General features: G+C 46.4%; 1 protein-coding gene across 3 annotated transcripts; it reads right to left on the bottom strand.

The window, feature by feature from the left end:
- Window positions 1-1,925: 1,925 nt before the first annotated feature.
- On the bottom strand, window positions 1,926-16,685 carry TNNI3 (troponin I3, cardiac type). Of its 3 annotated transcripts, none has more exons than XM_083472080.1 (9): window positions 16,586-16,685; window positions 12,692-12,740; window positions 11,414-11,596; window positions 9,423-9,464; window positions 9,052-9,183; window positions 8,005-8,094; window positions 6,939-7,115; window positions 4,896-5,006; window positions 1,926-2,069 (listed from the first exon to the last, which is right to left on the bottom strand). In XM_083472080.1, exons 5-8 carry the CDS (start codon window positions 9,175-9,177, stop codon window positions 4,908-4,910), a joined length of 492 nt encoding a protein of 163 aa, XP_083328206.1. In that variant the 5' UTR covers window positions 9,178-9,183; window positions 9,423-9,464; window positions 11,414-11,596; window positions 12,692-12,740; window positions 16,586-16,685; the 3' UTR covers window positions 1,926-2,069; window positions 4,896-4,907. The 3 variants fall into 3 exon arrangements, with proteins under 3 accessions (XP_083328206.1, XP_083328208.1, XP_083328207.1); XM_083472082.1 differs by lacking the exon at window positions 16,586-16,685 and adding an exon at window positions 16,369-16,395; XM_083472081.1 differs by lacking the exon at window positions 16,586-16,685 and adding an exon at window positions 15,845-15,911.
- Window positions 16,686-21,111: the final 4,426 nt, after the last annotated feature.

The raw sequence follows: 21,111 nt of genomic DNA, 5'->3' as shown, positions 1-21,111 counted from the left end.
CTCCCGCAGTTTGGTCAGACTCATGTTTGTAGCTTCGAGAACACTGTCCAACCATCTCGTCCTCTGTCGTCCCCTTCTCCTTGTGCCCTCCATCTTTCCCAGCATCAGGGTCTTTTCCAGGGAGTCTTCTCTTCTCATGAGGTGGCCAAAGTATTGGAGCCTCAGCTTCACGATCTGTCCTTCCAGTGAGCACTCAGGGCTGATTTCCTTAAGAATGGATACGTTTGATCTTCTTGCAGTCCATGGGACTCTTAAGAGTCTCCTCCATGGAGGGTATGGTGGGAGCAGGTAAATTACTAACCAGGCCCAGACTGTTTAGCGTGCTTTGGAATGAGAAGTAAACGGAGAGGCAGCTCAGTGGAGCAAGAATAAGTCTCTGTGGCCCATGAAGAAGTAAGGCAGAGAGTTATAAGGCTAGAATACCAGCCTGAGCTTTCAGTAAGCGTTGAGAGCTGCCATCAGCCACTGATTCTGAATGGGAGGAGTGGCATTGTTCCTTTAGGGTGGGGGAACCCATTTCATCCCAAGGGCCACATGACCTTATAGGCAACCTTCTGGGGGCCACAGGCCACAGAGGTGGGCAGGGCCAAAGTTCAAAGGCACATTCCAGCACTCAAGGAGGGTGAGAAGCAGGACTGGCGGACGGTGTGGCTGGGAAGGTTGTATAGCCTGGGAAGAGAACCAAAGTCCGGCAACAGAGGCCTGGAGTGTCTCCATTGGCTCCCAGCTCTGAGTTTCTCCAGCCCTGCTCTAGTCCTTGCTATCTCTGGGATAGGGACCCTTTACAGCTGTGTAGAAGAGTGAGTTCTAGCAGGTGGAGTTTGTCCTACTCTATGGTGAAAACTCTCCCTTCTTTGCATTCAGAGTTGCTGCAAAAAATAAGTTAATGTCGGACTGGCAGGGCCAATAAGGCTCTCTTTGCTACCTCTTTTGGTTCACTTGCAAGACAGTCGCTGGCCAGAATTCAACACAGACGTGAAACCCATTTATTTCAAATGGCCTCAGGTGAGACACGGCCTTTCTCAAAGCAACTGCAAATGCTAACTAGGCCAGCAAAAGAGAAACACACTTCTGCCATTCGCGTGATCACTCATCCTTGGTGGAGAGGATGTCAGGAGGAGACCCCTGAGCTTGCTGGAGGCTGTGGGGTCTTCCTTCAGTCTCTGATGAACACGGCTTTTAAATTACGGGAAAACACGTGCACACTAGCACCAACACACGCACCATTACATGCACAAAATCAGCTATTTCCTTGCCTCCCATCTGTTCCCTACTATCAGTTTGGGTGTATGTGCACAGACAGTTTAAAAGGGATAATTTTTATGGTGGATGTTAGAATCCTGATTCTCCCAAAAGTACATTTTATAATATATACAGTGGTGCCCCGCAAGACGAATGCCTCGCAAGACGGAAAACTCGCTAGACGAAAGAGTTTTCCGTTTTGGAGGTGCTTCGCAAAATGAATCTCCTATGGGCTTGCTTCGCAAGATCACAATATCTTGCGAGTTCCTGCTGGTTTTTCCCCCTCCCCCCTTTTTCTAAGCCGCTAAGCCGCTTATCAGCTGATCCGATCAGCAGATAAGCCGCTAAAAGCAGCTAAAAGCCGCTAATAGCACTAAGCCGCTTATCAGCTGATCCGATCAGCAGATAAGCCACTAATAGCGCTAATAGCGCTAAGCCGCTTATCAGCTGATCCGATCAGCAGATAAGCCGCTAATAGCGCTAAGCCGCTTATCAGCTGATCCGATCAGCAGATAAACCGCTAAAAGCCTCTAATAGCGCTAATAGCGCTAATCCGCTAATCCTTCAATGGGCTTGCTTCGCAAGACGAAAAAAACCGCTAGACGAAGAGAATCACAGAATGGATTCTTTTTGTCTTGCGAGGCACCACCGTATATAATGAAGCAAGCTGGAGAACAAGCCTCTACAGTGCATTTTTCTACTTTTTGCTACAGAAATTCACACCACAGGGAACATTAATGCAGTCGGGAATGTGAGTCTTTTTGCGGAGATGCAAGACCGTAGGCATCAACAACATCTAAAGATCGGGGGAAACACACGGCACCCATCTGAAAAAGAAGAGAGAGAAAATTCAGAGGACTATGCCAAAAGCAATGTCTGGCTGCACCTTATGAGCTAATGTGGTGTGGAGGCGAAGAGACCGATCCACAAATCAAGAAGGCCCTGGTTCGAATCTCACCACTCCCATGAACTCAGCAAGCACAATCTCTCAGCCTCAGTCCCTCTTACCAGCCATAATGGGTGTGTGTGTGTAACAATACTGACCTACATTAGAGGGGTGTTGTAAGGATTATGACTAGATAATAATTGATGTGAAATGTTCTGAACACCTGATAGTGCAATGCAAATGTTAATTATCGTACCTTGGCTGTGAGTTCTGGAAGACTTGCTCTAGGCCTTTCCCCACCAGGCCTGGGAGGGCTGGGTCCTGACTGGCTACTGAATAGACTCTTAAGTTGGGGTATTGTGGTTTCGTTGGGCAGGGCGGTTGTTATCATTTCCGATATTAATTTTTTGATTATTCATTTTTTCGTATCTTTATTTTAGATCTTATTATGATTTATGTAGAAATTGTTTCATTTGCACTTTTTGATGCTTTATTTATTGTTTATGACTACTTCTGCTACTTGTAATTATGTAATTTTTTTCATGTTGTAAGCTGACTTGAGCAGGGTTTTAACTATGGAAAGGTGGCATACAAATAAAAATTTGTATGTATGTATATTTCACTTACAAAACATGTCTATCTATGTATAATTTTTTAATTAAATTTTCTTTTTTACAATTTAGAATACTCATTTAAACTCATTTAGAATACTCATTTAAACATCCTTAAAATATCAATGACTTCCCTTCTTCTCTTTCCATGGTTCATTTTGCATATCGTAAATCCCTGCATATTTTACAAAAACTAAACCATTCAGTATTCCATTATTGCATCCATCAAAACTTATTTACACTGCTGAATTTATCTTAATGCTGCCAACGTTTTCAAGTGTACACAATCCCCCCCCACCTTATATTCAATAAATGTTTTCCAATCTTCTCTAAACGTATGTTCTTCTTGTTCTCTTATTCTATATGTTAAGTCTGCAAACTTACGAAACATGTGGCCTTTTCCTATGCTGGGGAAAGAGGGAAGCTTTGGAAAGAACCTTTTTAAGGCGACATTTTTTAACTCACTTGAAAGGGAACATTTTAAAGCTCTAACAGCCTATATTTCCACACTTTACTTTGCTGCTTCCACACTTTACTTTGCTGCATATTTTAAAGCACAGCTGGGGTTCTCTCACCAGAGTACTTGCCACAAACTTGGATCGTGACATCCAGGAGTTCTCATTTTTCCTTGAACCAGCACAATCATAGTTGAGTGGGAGCTCTTGTGGAACAAACCCAACTCCCCACCCCCCCACCCCCCCAAGATGAGGCAAGTGCCATGAAAATGTACAGGAAACTACGAGGTAGCTCTTGCATTGATGCAATATCATGTAACCTACCAGCAAACAAATCTGAATGAATGTTCATTAAATGCATCATCTGATTTCCCTGCAAAGTTATGAGGCTCACTGCTGAATAAACAGATCAGCTCGAAGCACTGACTCCCTTTCTTGGAGGGATTGCTCATGATTCCTTGGCTCCTCTGCTTTTTGACCTTGCCTATTGTAATCATGCTTTGAAGATAGCTACCTACAGGCTGGCAAGTACAAAATGCAAGTTTCAGAAGTTGGAATTAGAGAAGAATATGCGAGAAAGACTGTTTTTTGAGCTTGAATGAACAGTGTGGATTTACAATGGTTACAATGAACCACTATTATTTTTTTTGCATATCATGCTTTCCCCCTACAGACAGAACCCATTTGCTGTGGGTGTGGAACACACACCAACATTTGGTGGCAAGAGAACCTAAAGGAGCTGGAAACCATTGCAGCACAGCCAGAGTCTAAATGGAGGCAGCCCCGTATGTTTAAAGCTATTCATCACTTGTGAAATTCCCGTCTTGTGGAACTACGCATGGTTGCTTCCGTGCAAGCCTTAAAGGCTCATTTATCCCCAAAGTGTTTATGCTACTTGATTCCTGAGTCTCTGGGTTTCCTGTTATTTAGTCACGGGGTCATTGCTCAAATGCAAATGGCCTGGATCTTCTCTCATTTCTGTACACCACCTTACAAAGGCGATGCCTGAAAAGGGCAGCACATAAACCCTTTAAATAATTAAATAAATGTGCCTATTCATATTTACTCCTTAGTAAGACCCACTGGGGTCTCAGACTCATAGAAATGTAGAGTTGGAAGGGACCCCGAGGGTCATCTAGTCCAACCCCCTGCAATGGAGGAATCTCAACTGAAGAATCCATGACAGATGGCCATCCAACCTTTGCTTTAAAAACCTCCAAGGAAAGAAGTCTGCTCCACTGCTGAAGGGCAGCTCTGTGGCAGCCCTATATATAATTGAAGGTGGCTATCATATCGCCTCTCAGTCTCCTCTTTCCCAGGCTAAACATCCCCAGCTCCCTCAACCATTCTTCATAAGGCTTGGTTTCCAGACCCTTTTGTCATCTTGGCTGCCTGCCTCTGCACACGTTCCAGCTTGTCAATATCCTTCAATAAGGTTCAATGAGGCTTACTCCCAGGACTGCAGCCTTAATGGTATTATAGTTCTTAGTGAACCATTGAAATAGTGCCTGCATGCTTTCTTCTTCCCAAGTCGGATGTGCTAGAGACCAAACTTTTTTTTTTAAATGAAAGCTGGACTTTGAGGAAGCCCCACAGAATATCCCCTCCTCTGGCTGCAGCCCTCCACAGCAACGCTGTCCCTTGTGATGGTAGCCCAGTGCATAGCACATGTGTTTGTGTATCCCATACCATCTCCCTTACCTCACACCCTGCTCAAGCTTGTCCTGCGGTGGTCTCAAATTTCTTCTTGCGCCCTTCCATGCCGCTCAAAGCGTCAATGTTCTTCCGCCAGTCCCCAACCTCCCGATTCTCCTGAAGGAGGACAAACAAGGTCGATTGAGAGAACCAGTCCTCCTCCAATATGTGGGCCAAAGTGTGATAGGAGGAGCCAAAGCCAATGGCGGGCAGAGCCAAATACGTCTAGTCCCTCCTCCTTCTCCCTGCTGAGTTCTACAAGGGCTGCACTGAGAATGAGCAGCAGGAGGAAGCTGGCAAACAGAGCCACCCTCTGGGTTCATTTCAAGTAAGAAGGCAGGACAGGTGGGGACGGGCCAAGGCAGAACAGAGGTTGGTGGGGCAGTGGGCTGGCTTCCACGGAAGATGCTCCCATAACACTATTTGAAGGAAGTAAAGCCTTCCCTTCCAGGACCTCCTCCTGTAACACCATAATCTAAAATTATCAAAGCGCACCACTGCGTGCATGGAATATTCTCTGTGCTACAGTGACAGGAACGGAAGGAAAGAAAAATGCAGAGGAGGAGGAGGAGGAGGAGGAATCTGGCAAGGGGGTGAGAATAATTAGAGATGAACTGTTGGCAGACAATGCAGGTTTGTGAAAATTTATGTCCATCCATGCCGACTGCTGTAACTATCCATGGTACTTAGCTGGTAGTCCCAGCAACGTGGCCTGAAAGCACATGATACAGTCACGTGGGTCTTGCTGAGTGTGTGTGCTATACCTTTAAAATACATTCAAAGCACACTTCCACCCTCAAAGAGTTCTGGGCACTATAGCTTGTTAAGGGGTTGCTGGGAATTTTAATGCTGTGTGGGGTAAATGACAGTGCTCAGATTTTTTTTGCGGGGAGAAATTTTGTCCTGAATGTGCTTTAAAGGTACAGTATAGTGACCACGTGAGACCTCCAAGGATACCACCTTGAGCATCATTATGAAACGTTATGAAATCCTTATTTACATATACAGTGGTGCCCCGCAAGACGAATGCATCGCAAGACGGAAAACTCGCTAGACGAAAGAGTTTTCCGTTTTGGAGGTGCTTCGCAAAACGAATCTCCTATGGGCTTGCTTCGCAAGACGACAATGTCTTGCGAGTTCCTGCTGGTTTTTTCCCCTTCCCCCCCTTTTTCTAAGCTGCTAAGCCGCTTATCAGCTGATCCGATCAGCCGCTAAAAGCTGCTAATAGCGCTAATCCGCTAATCTGTTAATGGGCTTGCTTCGCAAGACGAAAAAACCGCTAGACGAAGAGAATCACAGAACGGATTCTTTTCGTCTTGCGAGGCACCACTGTATATAGGTAAAGGTACCCCTGACCATTAGGTTCAGTCGCGGACGACTCTAGGGTTGCAGCGCCCATCTCGCTCTATAGACAGAGGGAGCCAGTGTTTGTTCGCAGTTTTTCCGGGTCATGTGGCCAGCATGACTAAGCCGCTTTTGGTGAACCAGAGCAGGAGCTGGGACCCAGCAAAGGGAGGGAGAGGGGGCACCCAATTTGGGCTTTGCACAGGGTGCCATAGTACCCAAGTCCACCCCTGGTTGCTGTTCATAGGATCAAAGGAAGCTGCTTCCTGGGCATCAGACTGGCACCGACTCTCCAGGGGTTTCAGGCAGGCCCTGCCTAGAGGGTGATCCTGGGAACGTCTGCCTACAACGCACAGGCTCAACCATTGAGTTGTTGCGTTTCCAAGCAGAGAGGCCGAGGCTGGGAAAAGAGATGGCAAGCCTACATCCCCAGGGAGTGGGAGAGTCTCTGGGGTCTGGGCACTTCCAGGCCGTCAGTTTTTTTTGCAGGACGGATTCAAGCACATACTGAAGCTTCAGGTTTCTTGCCATTAAAGTTGAATGTTCCCCGTCATCCAAACTACCCCGAAGAGCAGTGGGAGAGGATCAATTTCCCTACATTATGTAACCCTAGAGAACATGGGGTTTTTAAAGACCCCTCAACCACTCTTCCATCTCCTGCACTTTCCCCTCCTCTACCCACCCCAATCCCACCGGCCTCCTCACCTTCTCGGTGTCGTCTTTTTTGACCTGCTTGAGATTGGCGCGGAGATCCATGGAGACCTTGTGCTTGGAGCCTAGAAGGGCCTGCATCATGGCGTCAGCGGAGAGACGGACGCGGCGGAGAGCCGGGCGCTTAAACTTGCCTCGCAGGTCAAAAATCTTCTGGTTCAAATCCTGGATCTGGAAAGCAGGGACCAAAAGAGTGTCAACATTTGAAAACTAGGGAAGAGTCGCTGCTGTGCTGCCGGCAAGGAGCTGGGTGTGTGTGTGCTAAAAATTCCTGTGTTCCAGAGTTTTCTCAGATTCTATCACCAATTTCCCCAGCAAAGAATATACATGAGAATCTGCAACTATAAAAGGCTGCCTCAGGTGGTTACAGTGTGGCTGGGATTACGGGGGGGGGGGGGGTGTATGCAACCGGTAGCTAATAAACACAGTTAAGACTTTCCTGCCATGAATTTGTTCAGTCCTCTGATAAAAGTCTGCATTACTGCTTGGAAAATTGAAATGAGCTGAAAGGGAGGGAAATGGCTACAGCAATGGACTGAGGGGAGGTCAGTTGTGGTGGGGGTGACCCAAACTCAGCCCTTACTTATCATGCGAATATAAAAACTGGACCAGCACTGACACCTAGTGGCTACCATCAGTACTTCATTTCTCCCCACTACATTGGAACCTGCCTTGTTTTGAGGTCACGTCTACTACACAATACATTTAAATCAGCATCAACGCACATTTAAAGCAGTGTTTTAGCACTTTAAACAGTCATGGCAAAGAAGCCTAGGAACTGTTGTGGGTTAAAAGTGCTGAGAGTTGTTAGGAGACCCCTATTCTTCTCGCAGAGCTACAATGCCCAGATTGTTAAAGCAATCAGTTGGTGCAGTGGGTCAGTGCGCCTGGATATTAACCAGAAGGTTGGTGGGTCAAGACCACCCAGGAACGGCCGTGAGCAGGATTCCCTCATTGCAGGGGGCTGGACTAGATGACCCTCCAGGTCTCTTCCAACTCTACAATTCTATGATCCGCAGGGAGCTCTGGGGATTTCCGCTCTCTGCAGCCTTGAACCCACCTCATTGATGCTCTTGTTGACTCGGGCCTCCATGTCATAGCGCTCCTCATCAACCTTGCCGATCTTCTCATGGAGCTGCCGGCACATCTCCTGTGAGTTGGCAAGAAGAGGGTGTGACTACGTCAAACGAGGCCTAAGCCAACTTGAGCCCCTCCAGATGCTGTTAGACTACAAATCCCACCAGCCCCAGCCAACAAGCTGAAATCCAAAAACAAATGGAGAGCACCCAAGGCAGCCAGGTCAGGATTAGGCTGAGCCAGGGTTCGGGCGCAAAAGGAGGCTCAGACGCAACAGAGGAGAGTGTTCCCTGAACATGTGGAAATGTCAGAACAAGAAAAAGAAATCTCAGTCACCAAGAATTTTTTACTTTTTTAAAAAAGCCAATCAGGAGACAGATGAATGGGCAAGCACATTAATATTGCGCTTTAATACCCCCCCAAATATGGGGTGGGAGGGGAAAGGCTATTAGGCTGACAGATGAGCTGGCATTTGATTTGCTGGCGCCTATGCCTGTCCTTTCGGAGGGACGCAGGTGGCGCTGTGGGTTAAACCACAGAGCCTAGGGCTTGCCGATCAGAAGGTCGGCGGTTCGAATCCCCGCGACGGGGTGAGCTCCCGTTGCTTGGTCCCTGCTCCTGCCAACCTAGCAGTTCAAAAGCACATCAAAGTGCAAGTAGATAAAGAGGTACCGCTCCGGCGGGAAGGAAAACGGCGTTTCCGTGCACTGCTCTGGTTCTCCAGAACCAGCTTAGTCATGCTGGCCACATGACCTGGAAGCTGTACACCGGCTCCCTCGGCCAATAAAGCGAGATGAGCACCGCAACCCCAGTTTCGGCTATGACTGGACCTAATGGTCAGGGGTCCCTTTACCTTTACGCCTGTCCTTTCAGTTGCTGAACCAGAAGGAAGCTCGGTTCACTCCACAATGGGGAATGTGTGCTGAGTTCTCTTTTCTTATCATATGTATATCCACCTGTTAGCATTGACTGGACTTCATCCTTCCCCCAGCCCCACCCTCCCTCCCTCCCTCCCTCCCTCCCGGGTTACCTGCAGTTCTGTGAGGCCGAGACCTGCTAGTTCTAAAGGGGTGCAGTGGTCAGAAAGGTACCGCTCTTTCTCCTGGGCACACGCTTCTTCCTCCTTTTCCATTTCCTGCTTTGCCACCTGGAGCATCAATGCCTGAGACAAAGGAAGGACACATTGCCTGACTGAGTATCTCTAGTCTCATGCTTTTTCTCCAGTGCCACAAACCTGCCATGGCCCAATCCATCTTTGTGTGTCCACTGTGCCTCCTTGCCTCTTCCAGTCTCCTGAAATCTTGTCCACTTAGATACTAGTAGAGGCTGGGAGCACACTAGATGCGAGTGTGTACTCCCTTGGCCATTCAAATCTCTGCACAGAAAGTTTTCCAACATTACCTTGAGTTGTAATTTCCGAGAAGCAGTTATCTTGGATTTTCTCTGTGGTGGAACAAAAGGAAAAGATGTCTTGTGTGAGGAAAAGATGTGTGTGAGAGAAGCGAGCTTCTTAAAATTACAAGAATAACTGTTCTCACAAATAAAACAAAATACAGAAGGTATGGCAGATGAAGTTCACTCTCGCTGTCAAGGCAGACAGTTCAATAGGGAAGGAAGGAAGCAGGAACTTGCACAGCACCAACTGGTTTATATATGCCTCAGAATTGAGAGATCCAAATCCCAAAGTGAGAACTCTGTGCATTTCGGAGGAAGGGTTTGATACTAAATAAATAAATGCTATCTACTCTGGCTGGTGGCGGCTTGTTTGTTTGCTTATAATGGATTAGATACAGACTTCCGGACTAATGCTATTTTTGTGTGGGATTCATTCACACATACCAGCAAATTCAGGTTTGCCCAATCACAGGTTTCCTGGAAACTCTTGCACAAGAAATCCACTTCCCAAAAATATCAGACTTAGTTACTGCTATAAGGAGAGGGACCAGAAAATGTAACGGCAAGTATGGGATTAACGCTTGCTTTTAGGCCCATAAATCCAGCCCCACACATGCTGTTTTACTGGGGATGGAAGGGTGTGTCAATTTTGGTTCTCTGAGTTTCTCATTTGTCCAAACTTAAATTCAGTTCTCCACATTTCTGCAGCAATTTGTGATTTTTTTCCTTAATAATAATAAAAATCCCTCATGAAAATTCAGCAGCATTTCAGTACAGTGGAGGAGCAGAGAGAGGAGAAATGCCATGGTGCGTCTGCAGCAGCATAACCGGATGCCTTCATCTGCCCCAGCTGCAACAAAACATGTCTCTCCTGTATCGGTCTCTACAGCCACAACCTTGCAGTGGTTAGATTTCACTCCCAAAGCTGCACTCCTCCATTGTCTCCCGAGACAGACAGATGCCTATCAACCAACTTGTACTACAAATTTCTCCTAATAAACACATTTTGCATGTGATTTTATAATTCACTTTCATATGTTATTTTCATTGATGTATTCATTTTTGTGTACACTTTCCCCTAATATATGCAGTCTTGTAATCAATGCCTGTTTGGAGAACTGGACTGCAAAATTCAGACGGATGTGAATGTCAGAAGACAGCTGCGTTTCAGTTTGTGTATTGTTTCAAGAAAGTGTGAACTGGACAGATTCGCCTTTAAATGGGAACCTAATCGGATTCCTTCGGCGTCCCTAAGTTCTACCCTCCTGCTTTGCTTTAAAGCAGGCATGGCCAAACTTGGCCCTCCAGATGTTTTGGGACTACCATCATCCCTAGCTACCAGGACCAGTGGTCAGGGATGATGGGAGTTGTAGTCCCAAAACATCTGGAGGGCCAAGTTTGGCCATGCCTGAAGGATATGCCTTTAAAGCAGTGTTTCCCAACCGGTGTTCCGCGGCACACTACTGTGCCGTGAGACATTGGCTGGTGTGCCGTGGGAGGGAGGCGGGCGAGTCGGGCGGTGAGAGGCGGCGAGGATCCGCGTCGAGCCGGGGGCGGCTCCGCGGTGGTGGTGCCGAGCGGCGGGGCAGCGCGTGCAAAAGGGAGGAGCGCGAGACAGCGGAGGAGGAGGAGGCCGGCATGTCCGGGCAGCAGCAGCAACAACAGCAGCAGCAACTCCCGGCGACGGCTCCTCAAGCCCCGCCGCCGCCCCCTCCTCCGCCCGCCACCACCACAACAGCCGCCGCCGCCTCAGTTGCCGCCGTCCCTCAGTCCCTCGCTCTGCTGCCTCCTCCCACCCCCAAAGCTTGGAGGTTCCCCGGCAAGGGGGAGGGAAAAAACTTTCACTTTCGTGCGTCCCTCCCGGCGTGACGCTGCGCGCTGACGTCACGGGGCGGGGCTTTAATGGTGGTGTGCCGCGAGATTTTTTTTCAGTAAACAGGTGTGCCGTTGCCCAAAAAAGTTTGGGAAACACTGCTTTAAAGGACACAGGAACTCACTTTGTCATGCGGCTCAATCGCATAGGCTCGATAGTTGGCGGAAGATTTCCTTCGGAGAGGAGGGACAGCGGCAGGCGGGGGAGGTGGGTGGGCCGGCTTGGGTGGCTGTGGCTCCTTTTTGGTCTCCACTATTGTTTCTTGTGTTTCCTCCTCCGCGTATTCTTCCTCCTCCTCTTCCTCATACTGCAAGAATAAAGAAACCATTACTTTCATTATGTTCATCGGCATACTGCCTTCAACAAATTCTATAGGGAGCACACGGAAGAGGGTTGGGGGAGGAATGGTACTTAAGAGGTGTTTGAGTTTTAGAGAGGGTTTATTGTGGGGTTGGGGGGTGCGGAGGGAGGTGGCGTAACTCTGCCACCATTCATTCACATTCTTCAGATTCGAGATTTAATTTTTCCATTTATACACTGCCTTTCTGCCAAGGCAGACACTCAGCCCTGCTTTTAGCATCAGGATTCATTCCTGGAACATATGGAATCATGATTAAGAAGAGCACCACTGAACACGTGCAGAGTGCATATTCTCCAGTGTAATGTGACCACAACATGCTTACACACATTAGCAATTAAGGAGGGAAGTTTTCAGGGCAGCGCAGGTGACTTCCCAGGAATGCCGGGACCCCTGAAAATCTCTTTTCAGAAATTAAGTGCTGGTGTAACACATTACAGTGGTACCTCAGGTTACATACACTTCAGGTTACACACGCTTCTGGTTACAGACTCCGCTAACCCAGAAATAGTGCTTCAGGTTAAGAACTTTGCTTCAGGATAAGAACAGAAATCGGGTTCTGGTGGCGCGGCAGCAGCGGGAGGTCCCATTAGCTAAAGTGGTGCTTCAGGTTAAGAACAGTTTCAGGTTAAGCATGGACCTCCGGAACGAATTAAGTACTTAACCTGAGGTACCACTGTACTAAATATTTTAAAGGCAAAGACTTTGCAAACTGCCTAATATTTCATTTTTTAAAGCTTCCTTTATGCATTAATAAAGGATTTTCAAGAAAGCACAAAAATATCATAACCGAAAATAAAGATCAGTGTTTATTTTTCATCAGGTTTGAGAATGTTCCTTTGCTAGTACTTACTGTGATCTCTTCCCTGTGAAAGACAGAAAGGCACAGGTGAGTCAGACTGAATATGAGCCTCTGATTCATATATCCTGCCTTTACCCCTGGCAGGTCTTAAGAGTGCTTTTTAAAGTGGACTTGTCCCTACAGCCCACCGATTTTCATCAACACCCAAAACGCACACACCACCACCCCTCCAGTTAATAAACAAAAATGACTCACTCTTCTGCCATGGTGAGAAATCAAACTTCAAGTATTCTGGGGGAAATCAAAACAAATATATTACTATTTCCTTTATACACACACATGTGTACCTTCTTTACTATTAATCTGTGAGGCGCAAGCTTATTTCTAATGCTTCCACAAGGGGGTGCAAGGGAGAAAGGGATTAGATTTTTAACCCCAAGGTACTAGGGTTTAAGACTGCCTCAACGTCATGTCTTTTGACTCAGTCCCAGGTTATTAGGTTCATAATCCCTGCTCTCAGATCTGTAGCTACAAAATGGCAATGCAGTGGTGAGGGGAAGGTACTTTTCACATGTTCAGAGACTCTCTGCTACTACTTCATGTATTCCTGGCATTCAAAATATTTATCTCTTTAAAAACAGCTCCTTGCTTGGTGGGGCCCTTGCCCTGCTCTGGAGGTATGTCTTTTTGTACCTGGCTGTGGTTGGTGGATCTCGGGACTCAGTTTTTTAAAAAAAGTAGATTTCACAAGCCCAGAATCTGCCCTCCCCTTGTCAGAACCATCTGGTACATAAACAGCTCCACACACAGAAAAAAGGGGTTTGTCTACAATCAAAGGAACTCTAAATGTACACTTAAAACATCTTAAGCACACACCTAAAAATGTGTGAAGGCAGAAAAAAATGTGTATTGTCTGCAGCTCTGTCATCTCACACCTTTCAAACCTGAATTTGCCTTTTAATCCTGTATGAAATGACCTGGAGCTGTCCAGGGGACTGAATGACCATGTGCTAAAATGTGCAAAAATGCTGAAGGGTGGGGTGGGGTGGGAGGAAATGCAAGGTTTATATGGTGATGATCATCTTTCTCCAAAGCATGGCGTGTCAACAGGCCTTCATTGGGGAGCTCAGAATGTGCTAGAACTTTTTCTTGTTCCTGCCCACTACAGACCCTGCTTTGGCCTATATATATATATATATGCGCATATTTCTCTGAACCATGTACGAGATACACTGTTATCACTGGAGCTCTTCAGAGCAGCTAAATTTGTGCTGTCTTATCACTTCTAAAACGAGGCCAGGCCATTCCACAGGGAGGCAATGAGAAAAAAGCTGAGGCAGAGAGAGAGAGAACCACAAAACCAGAGCTAGATGGGAGGGGGTCAGTTCAGACACATCCCTGCCCCCCTCCATTTTGTGTGTGGCAGAGATGGTATAGGTTTTATTTTCAAAAGCGATCCCCTCAGCCAGTGCAGAAAGTGCAACGTTTCTTAGAAAGGGATGGATTGGGGATTAATTCCCCACACTTGCAGAAGGGCTAATATTTGTGCCAGCCTGCCTTAAAATAAATTATTTCCCTCAGGCTCAGAAATGGGGTGGGGGAAATCTCACAGCCTTGAAGCAAAAAATACAGAGGCAGCCATCTCTCTGCCCCCCCCCACACCCCCAGAGCTGCAAAGGGACGCCTTTATTCTTAGCGCGAGGTGTGAAACCACTCATTCAGCACCCTTTCTAGAGACATCTGCTGCCAGCAACAGCCAGAAATGCAGCAGGAGGGGCCTGCCAGGCCTTCTCCCGCTTTTCTTCAAAGAGATCTCTTCTCTGTCTGTCTTCTTCTCCCTCATACAAAGAGAAATGCACTGCCAACAACTCTTTAAGACTGACCTAGGTTGACTTTAAGCCAACCCAACAGGTTCAGCTCAAATTTGAGGCGGCCTTATGCATGAGCAGCTTTACCTGACAGAAGTGAAAAGCAGTGGCTCAGGAAGGGGTCAATGGTGGGCTGTGGAGGGGCGCCAAGTTCTTGGCAGCTGCCCAGGGCAAGCGCAAGTAATTTTGCCACCTGAGGCCAAGGACAAGATGGCGACCGCCATGCCATACGCTGAAGATGACTAGAATGGTAGTTAATTCTTATTAGAGGGTGGAAAGGGGGCCCTCATACACAGCTCTGCCCTGGAACACCTTGTTACTGCTACCCCCTTGCCCTCTTACCTGAGGAGGCTGTCTTATTCTACCTAATGGTCGGGCCGGCCCTTGCAACATACTGACACGGGATCTGCCACCCAGTATCCTAGGTCAGGAAGGATTGCCTCATCTACACCCTCTTTAAGAGGGAGCATCATTTCCTTCTCATAAGAGAATAGCTCCCGCAGATAAATTGGTAGCTTGGTTGTTCTTGTTTTTAAAGAAGAATGCATATAATTTAGGCAATTATATGTTTTTTCAGCTACAGGGCTGGGTAGGTTACTAGTAAGTTAAAACAATACAATAGTCAAATCAATTTAAGACACAGCAAGAACAGTGGCACATCAGCAATTAGAAGAGAAACTTTAGAAACGACGATAGGAAGTTCAGGGCAATTAAGAACCAGAGTTAGGTGCCTTCAACTGTTTACACCTATTAAGAACCCATTTTATGGTCTTCCGTTTTCAGTTGTCAGCCGCTTGGAGAGTTCCCCATGAAGGCAGCAATGGTGCTGGCTGGTGCTCACTGGGGGTGGCAGGGTGGAAAGCAGGGATTCCAACTGGGAATGCCTGAGGCAACGGAAGACAGGACCAACTACTCCTAGTTTTGCCCCTATCTTCCTCCTGACTGCCGAGTTCTATAAGGGGCAAAACTGTGATTAAGATGGAGGAAGCTGACAGGCAGTGCCATGCCATGGGATGGTTTTTAATTAGAAAAGCATGCAGTTGGGGGCTGAAAGAGTGAGGTTGTTGGGCCAGGGCTCCATTCACCCTAATGGACTCACCTGCATTAAAGAGTTTCCATAATAGCATTTGAAAGTAGTAAAGCAATACATGTTACCTTCTAAAGAGGCTCTTCTCCTGTGAGGCCATTAAGCCCATGCTCTAAAATGATATTACTACTGCACACAAAGAAAAAGAAAAACCCACAAAGCAGCTGAAGAGTATTTTGAGGTTGGGGGGGCAGCAGCGCCCCCATTCATCCTAATGGAGCAGCCTCCACAGGCAGGGAAATGGAACCAAATAACTTGCAGAGCGAGTTCTAAACTGAAGTAACTGTTCATGTGAATATGTTCTGATTTTTAAAAAGGGTCTGCTTTAGAACAGTGGATGTTTTTCGAAGAAAGGTTTTAGAATTTTTGGGGGCTCTCTGTGCCACCCGAGCTTGGTCCTTTGGGATGGGATGGGGCCAAATAGATGAAATGAATTCTACCTGTGTTCTTGCTTCTGTGTCCTGGGAATACCTACTCAACTTATAGTTCCTGCTGGTCTTGAAAAGTGACCCTGTAAAGAAAATAAAGCCTGTCGTGCCTAATAAGCCTGCACAAATTCTACGACTGCGACAATCCCATGGCTATGGGTTCACATCCCCACTCACTCATGAAAGATCTCTGGGTGACCTTGCACAAGTCACTCACTCTGTCTCGCCTACCTCACCGGGTTGTTGTACACCACACTGAGCTCCTTGGAGGATACAAATGCAATTCAAGTCTTCTTTGTGACAGTGTCTACCATGTGGAATTGTCTCTGCACTGAGATCAGGCAAGCACCATGGCTGTGGGGTGGTACTGCCTACTGTGATTTTTTGTTCTTCCCAATTTTGTTCCTCTTTTTAATGGATTTGGCATTTTATTTTCAGAAACCGCTTTGGTATTGCTTTTTGTAAATGAAAAGCAGTACAGAAATCTTTTAATAATGCATTAAATAAGTGAGAATAGGATTGCAGCATTATTGTACCTTATGACAGCTGCACTGACCTTCCCATTGCCCTATAAAGGGGGAAAACGTTTTCTCAGAAAATATTCAGGACGATTCCTTTTATCTTCATGGAGGAAAGGGATATCTCTTTCAGTTTACGCAGAATGATACCACCCTCCCTCCGCCCCGCATACACACACAGGCAAGCATGTTTTTAATTCCTCCCCACCTCCCAAACACAACTGCCCCCCTTTACCTGATGTCTCTGGGAACCGGACGATGCACAGATGGCGGGGAAACAGGTTTTGAGTTACTGTGCAGTCACCAAAATGGCTGGTGGCCTTTTATAAAGTAGACAGCTCAGCATCAGGGAAGCCTTTTAGGGAAGAAGGGGAACGGAATGCATTCCTCTGATAAGAAGTGGCACCAGACACTCACAGGAGAAGGGGCAGGGAAAGGGATGTCGTCATCTTTGGCAGACTGAGCCCCCAAGGAAAGGGCTGACTCAGATTCAATCCTTCCTCCAACCTATAAACCTTGGCTTGGGAACGTCTGAACATAGGACTTGCAAAGTACCTTGCACGACCATTCACTGCTACGTGGCCCTTAGAACATTGCCCAGAACAAAATGTGGCCCTCAGGGTGAAAAGGGTTCCCCACCCCTGCTGTACACTTACAATCATTTGTGTGTGTGTGTGTGTGTGTGTGTGTGTGTAAGAGAGAGAATGCAATCCAAGCATTAGAGATGAACATCACAAAGAGAGCTGTGTTTGGGAACAGGTTGACTGTGAGCATTTATCTAGGAGCGTGAATGACTCCTTGTGCCAAGCCTGAACTCTCCATGAAGAAGTCTGCTAAAAAGAGCAGCAGTTTCACCTGTGCATGAGACAATTCTGGAGTTAAAGGTTGAGCAGAAATGATACATGTTTTGTTAATAGCTGTTGTGCAGCATCTTAACACTGCAAACAGTCTGGAATCTTGCACCTTTATCCAAAAAGCTCAGGGCAGCATGTAGGAAGAGATCACCAAGAGTTCTTCTGCATATGAAGTTGTACCATTTTGAAAGATTGCAAAAGCCGTCACTTGGTTCCTTACAGCTGGCATGATAAAATGGTCCAGTGACCCCTCTTTTAGCCTAATCTACCACACAGAATTATGGCAAGTATAAATGGTGAGGGCAACACATCCAGCCCTGAGCTTCTTGGAGAAAGGTGCAGGATAACGATATCTCAAAAAAGTCTGTCCATCATGACTCATTTGGAGTGGGCTCCTCTGTTATAGTTTTGTTACTTTTTGTTTAAACCAGGACCTTAAGATTTATACCGAGTTAGTAAGATTGCAACCCAGCCTGAGAATTTTGGACCAGGAAGGCTAAAGATGTTGTTTTAAAAAAATAATAATTCTGAATTGAATTGTCCATCCAGTCGGTTCCTAAGGCAACATACAATAGCAGCAATAAAATACAATAAAAGCAAAACATAATACGTCCTAAGACAAAAGAAACAAAAACACACAGAGCTAAAACTGTAAAGCAAACCACAGACACTTGTAACTTTTAAAAATACCTGGGCAAGCAAGGAAGTCTTGGCTCAGTGCCAAAAAGGCTATAATGTTAATGCTAGTTGAACATCTTTAGGGTGTTTCAAAGTCAGGAGCCCATCCACTGAAAGGCTCTCTCTCTCCAAGTGTAATGCACTTTAGCAAGCACTGGCATTTGGAGAAGGGCCTCAGTTGAAGATCTTAATGCGTGGGCTGGAGACACACCTTTCACTATTTATTTAATGAACAGAATGCTAGCATGCCACTTATAGCAGTGTTTTCACAAAACTTTCTGCATCCAGAGAACCTTTCTAATATTGATTTACCTGCCTCGGGGGCCACCAGGTGGCGCGTTGGAAGATGGCCGACAATAACATCTCTCTGACCCATACGAGGTACTAAGGGGCTACTATGGGAAGTATGTAGCCTTCCTGAACTCCTCCAGGATGTGGAGGAGAACTGCCCTGCCAGCGGTGTTCACAATGCACCCCCTGAAACGAGTGATGGGGGTGCCGAACACTTGGTAAAAGGCCCTCGGTGAAGTCAGACCTTCCTGACGCCGATTCCAATTAGCGCGTGCTGGTGGCTTCAGCTGGAATTATAATTGGAAACATACGATTGGAAACAAAGCTGAAAGCACATACATCAAGTAAAGCTCGACCGATAAGACTGCTGATTAATGGATCTCTGCGACCAGGAGTGACGGATGGATAAGTAAATCTTCTGATGAATCACCATAAGGAGACGGTATGTTTGGAACGAAGGGGAGGTGGAGGAAAAAACTCTTTTTTTCTTTGCATGATGTGATATTAATAACCCTTCACCCCAGATAGAAACAAGATCGTCGCGTTTCTATGAATCACAGGCAGGATTTTAAGAACTATGCGGGACGGAGTATAAGGAAAGAAGACTGCAGAACGGTGAGAAAGGAAGAAATTTTTATGACGCAGTTAAAAAATGGTGTCTCGCCATGACAGGTTTACCGAGGAAGGAGGACTGGGGGAGGAGAATCAGGATTGTTTGAAAGAGAAGGAATGTTGGAATGTAAGTTTGACCTGACAGAACCCCCAGACTCATTTGATTTATTTGGTAAGCCTGAGAAAAATAAAGGACAGATCGGAGATTAACTTTGTTTATGGAAGCGTTGTACAGAGGCTGTCCCGGATCGATATGATTTTTGGAAAAGTACAAAATCCACATAGAATGCCAGCTGTTACCCTGCTTGTGAAAATCATCAGAGATTGCAAAGAAAGGAATTTATGATAACAACAAGAAGAGAAAAGAAGTAACAAAGGACTTTCCGGATCAAACTGGAGAGAACTGTCTAATTAATGCAGTAAGATAAGTGATGCTGTTTTGGACTTGAGCTGAGCTTGATGAATGGGTACCCTCAACAAAATTTAAAATTTGGCTGTATAATTTGGAATCAATGTGATGTGATTGGCCTGTTAATAAAAATTATTAAAAAAAAAAAAGATTTACCTGCCTCAGAACTCTGACATGTTGCAAAGGATTCTGTGAAGTAGTTGTTGCTTTTAACCATTAAAATTAAATGAACCCTTTTGATCAATACAAAACCATTTACCAAAACATAAGCAGGGATTCTAGGGAGTATTTATAAAGGTTATGTAACTTAGCTGCTTACACATCACCCTGTCCAGATCTGATGAAACTTCACTGTCACTCCATGGGAAATAAGAATGCACTCTATGGAAAACACACAACACTGCTATGTGGCTGTGCATTGTAGGCGAAGATTGGAAGTGGTGGTGGGCGACTTGTCTTCCTGCAAAGCTCATCCATTATCCACCAGAGCAGGTCTTCTCACTGGGTAAAAGGTAAAGGTAAAGGACTCCTGGATGGTTAAGTCCAGTCAAATTAAACTATGGGGTGCGACACTCATCTCTGCTTCCAGCGTTTGTCTACAGACCGGTTTTCCGGGTCATGTGGCCAGCAACACTAAACCGCTTCTGGCGCAATGGGACACCGTGACGGAAGCCAGAGCGCATGGAAATGTCGTCTTCTCACTGAGGAACCCTTAAGAAGCTTCCAGCTTCAAAACCCATCACCATTTACCATACTGGGTGGGGTTGATGGGAGTTGAACAACAGTCAGAGGACCGCAGCCCTCCATCCTTCACTGTCTGATTGGCTGGGAAGGGCGGAGTTAATTCCACAGCCAAATCACACAGCAAGTCACAATCTACACCTGCGATCCTACACAGATTAACATGGGTTTAAGTGTCAATGAGGGACGCGGGTGGCACTGTGGGTTAAACCACAGAGCCTAGGACTTGCCAATCAGAAGGTCGGTTGTTCGAATCCCTATGACAGGGTGAGCTCCCGTTGCTCGGTCCCTGCTCCTGCCCACCTAGCAGTTCGAAAGCACATCAAAGTGCAAGTAGATAAATAGGTACTGCTCCGGCGGGAAGGTAAACAGCGTTTCTGTGTGCTGCTCTGGTTCGCCAGAAGCGGCTTAGTCATGCTGGCCACACGACCCGGAAGCTGTACGCCGGCTCCCTCGGCCAATAAAGCGAGATGAGCGCTGCAACCCCAGAGTCGGCCACGACTGGACCCAATGGTCAGGGGTCCCTTTACCTTTACCGTTAAGTGTCAATGAACTCAGTGGGACTTACTCTGAGTAAACACACCAAGAATTCTCCATGCACTTTCTTTCGAGCATGGTCCTCCACCGAGATCACGCCTACCTAAGATTTGCCTACAAACCCTGAATGTCAGATTACAAAATTGTATTTATTCTTTTTTGCCCTGGCTCCTTTCTTGTTTGCAAAGAAACACCAGCTCTGTCCCCTATGTCCCACCTGCCCACCACCAGTCACTACTTTAAGGATATTTTGTTGCCTTGTTTGTGAGTAACTGAATGGGGGAGGACAGAGTTTGCCCCTCCCTCCAGGGGATCTCTGGCACCTTGGACTGGTCCCTATTACAGGATTTTCAATATATGGAAGTAGGGTGATCTCTTTAGGACAAATAAAGGTAGCACAATCAAGCTTCTTCAGTTCCCCACTTGACTCCACAACTAAGCCAGCAACAGTAAAAAAAAATAAGGTGCCAGCAGACCAAAGAAACAAACAAAAACTGAGATAGCTGTTCCCCTCAGCCAGGGAAAGTTTCACAGGCTAGGACTGTTATTTTCTGATGTTTCATCTTTGAACGCCTCCCCCCAGCCTCACAGACCTCAGCAGCATTGAAATTCTGATAAAGAGGACTTGTGCAAGACAAC

This window comes from Podarcis liolepis (assembly GCF_965112155.1).
Source record: "Podarcis liolepis genome assembly, chromosome: 13".
Taxonomy (NCBI): Eukaryota; Metazoa; Chordata; class Lepidosauria; order Squamata; family Lacertidae; genus Podarcis; species Podarcis liolepis.
This window is presented reverse-complemented; position numbering and strand designations above follow the sequence as displayed.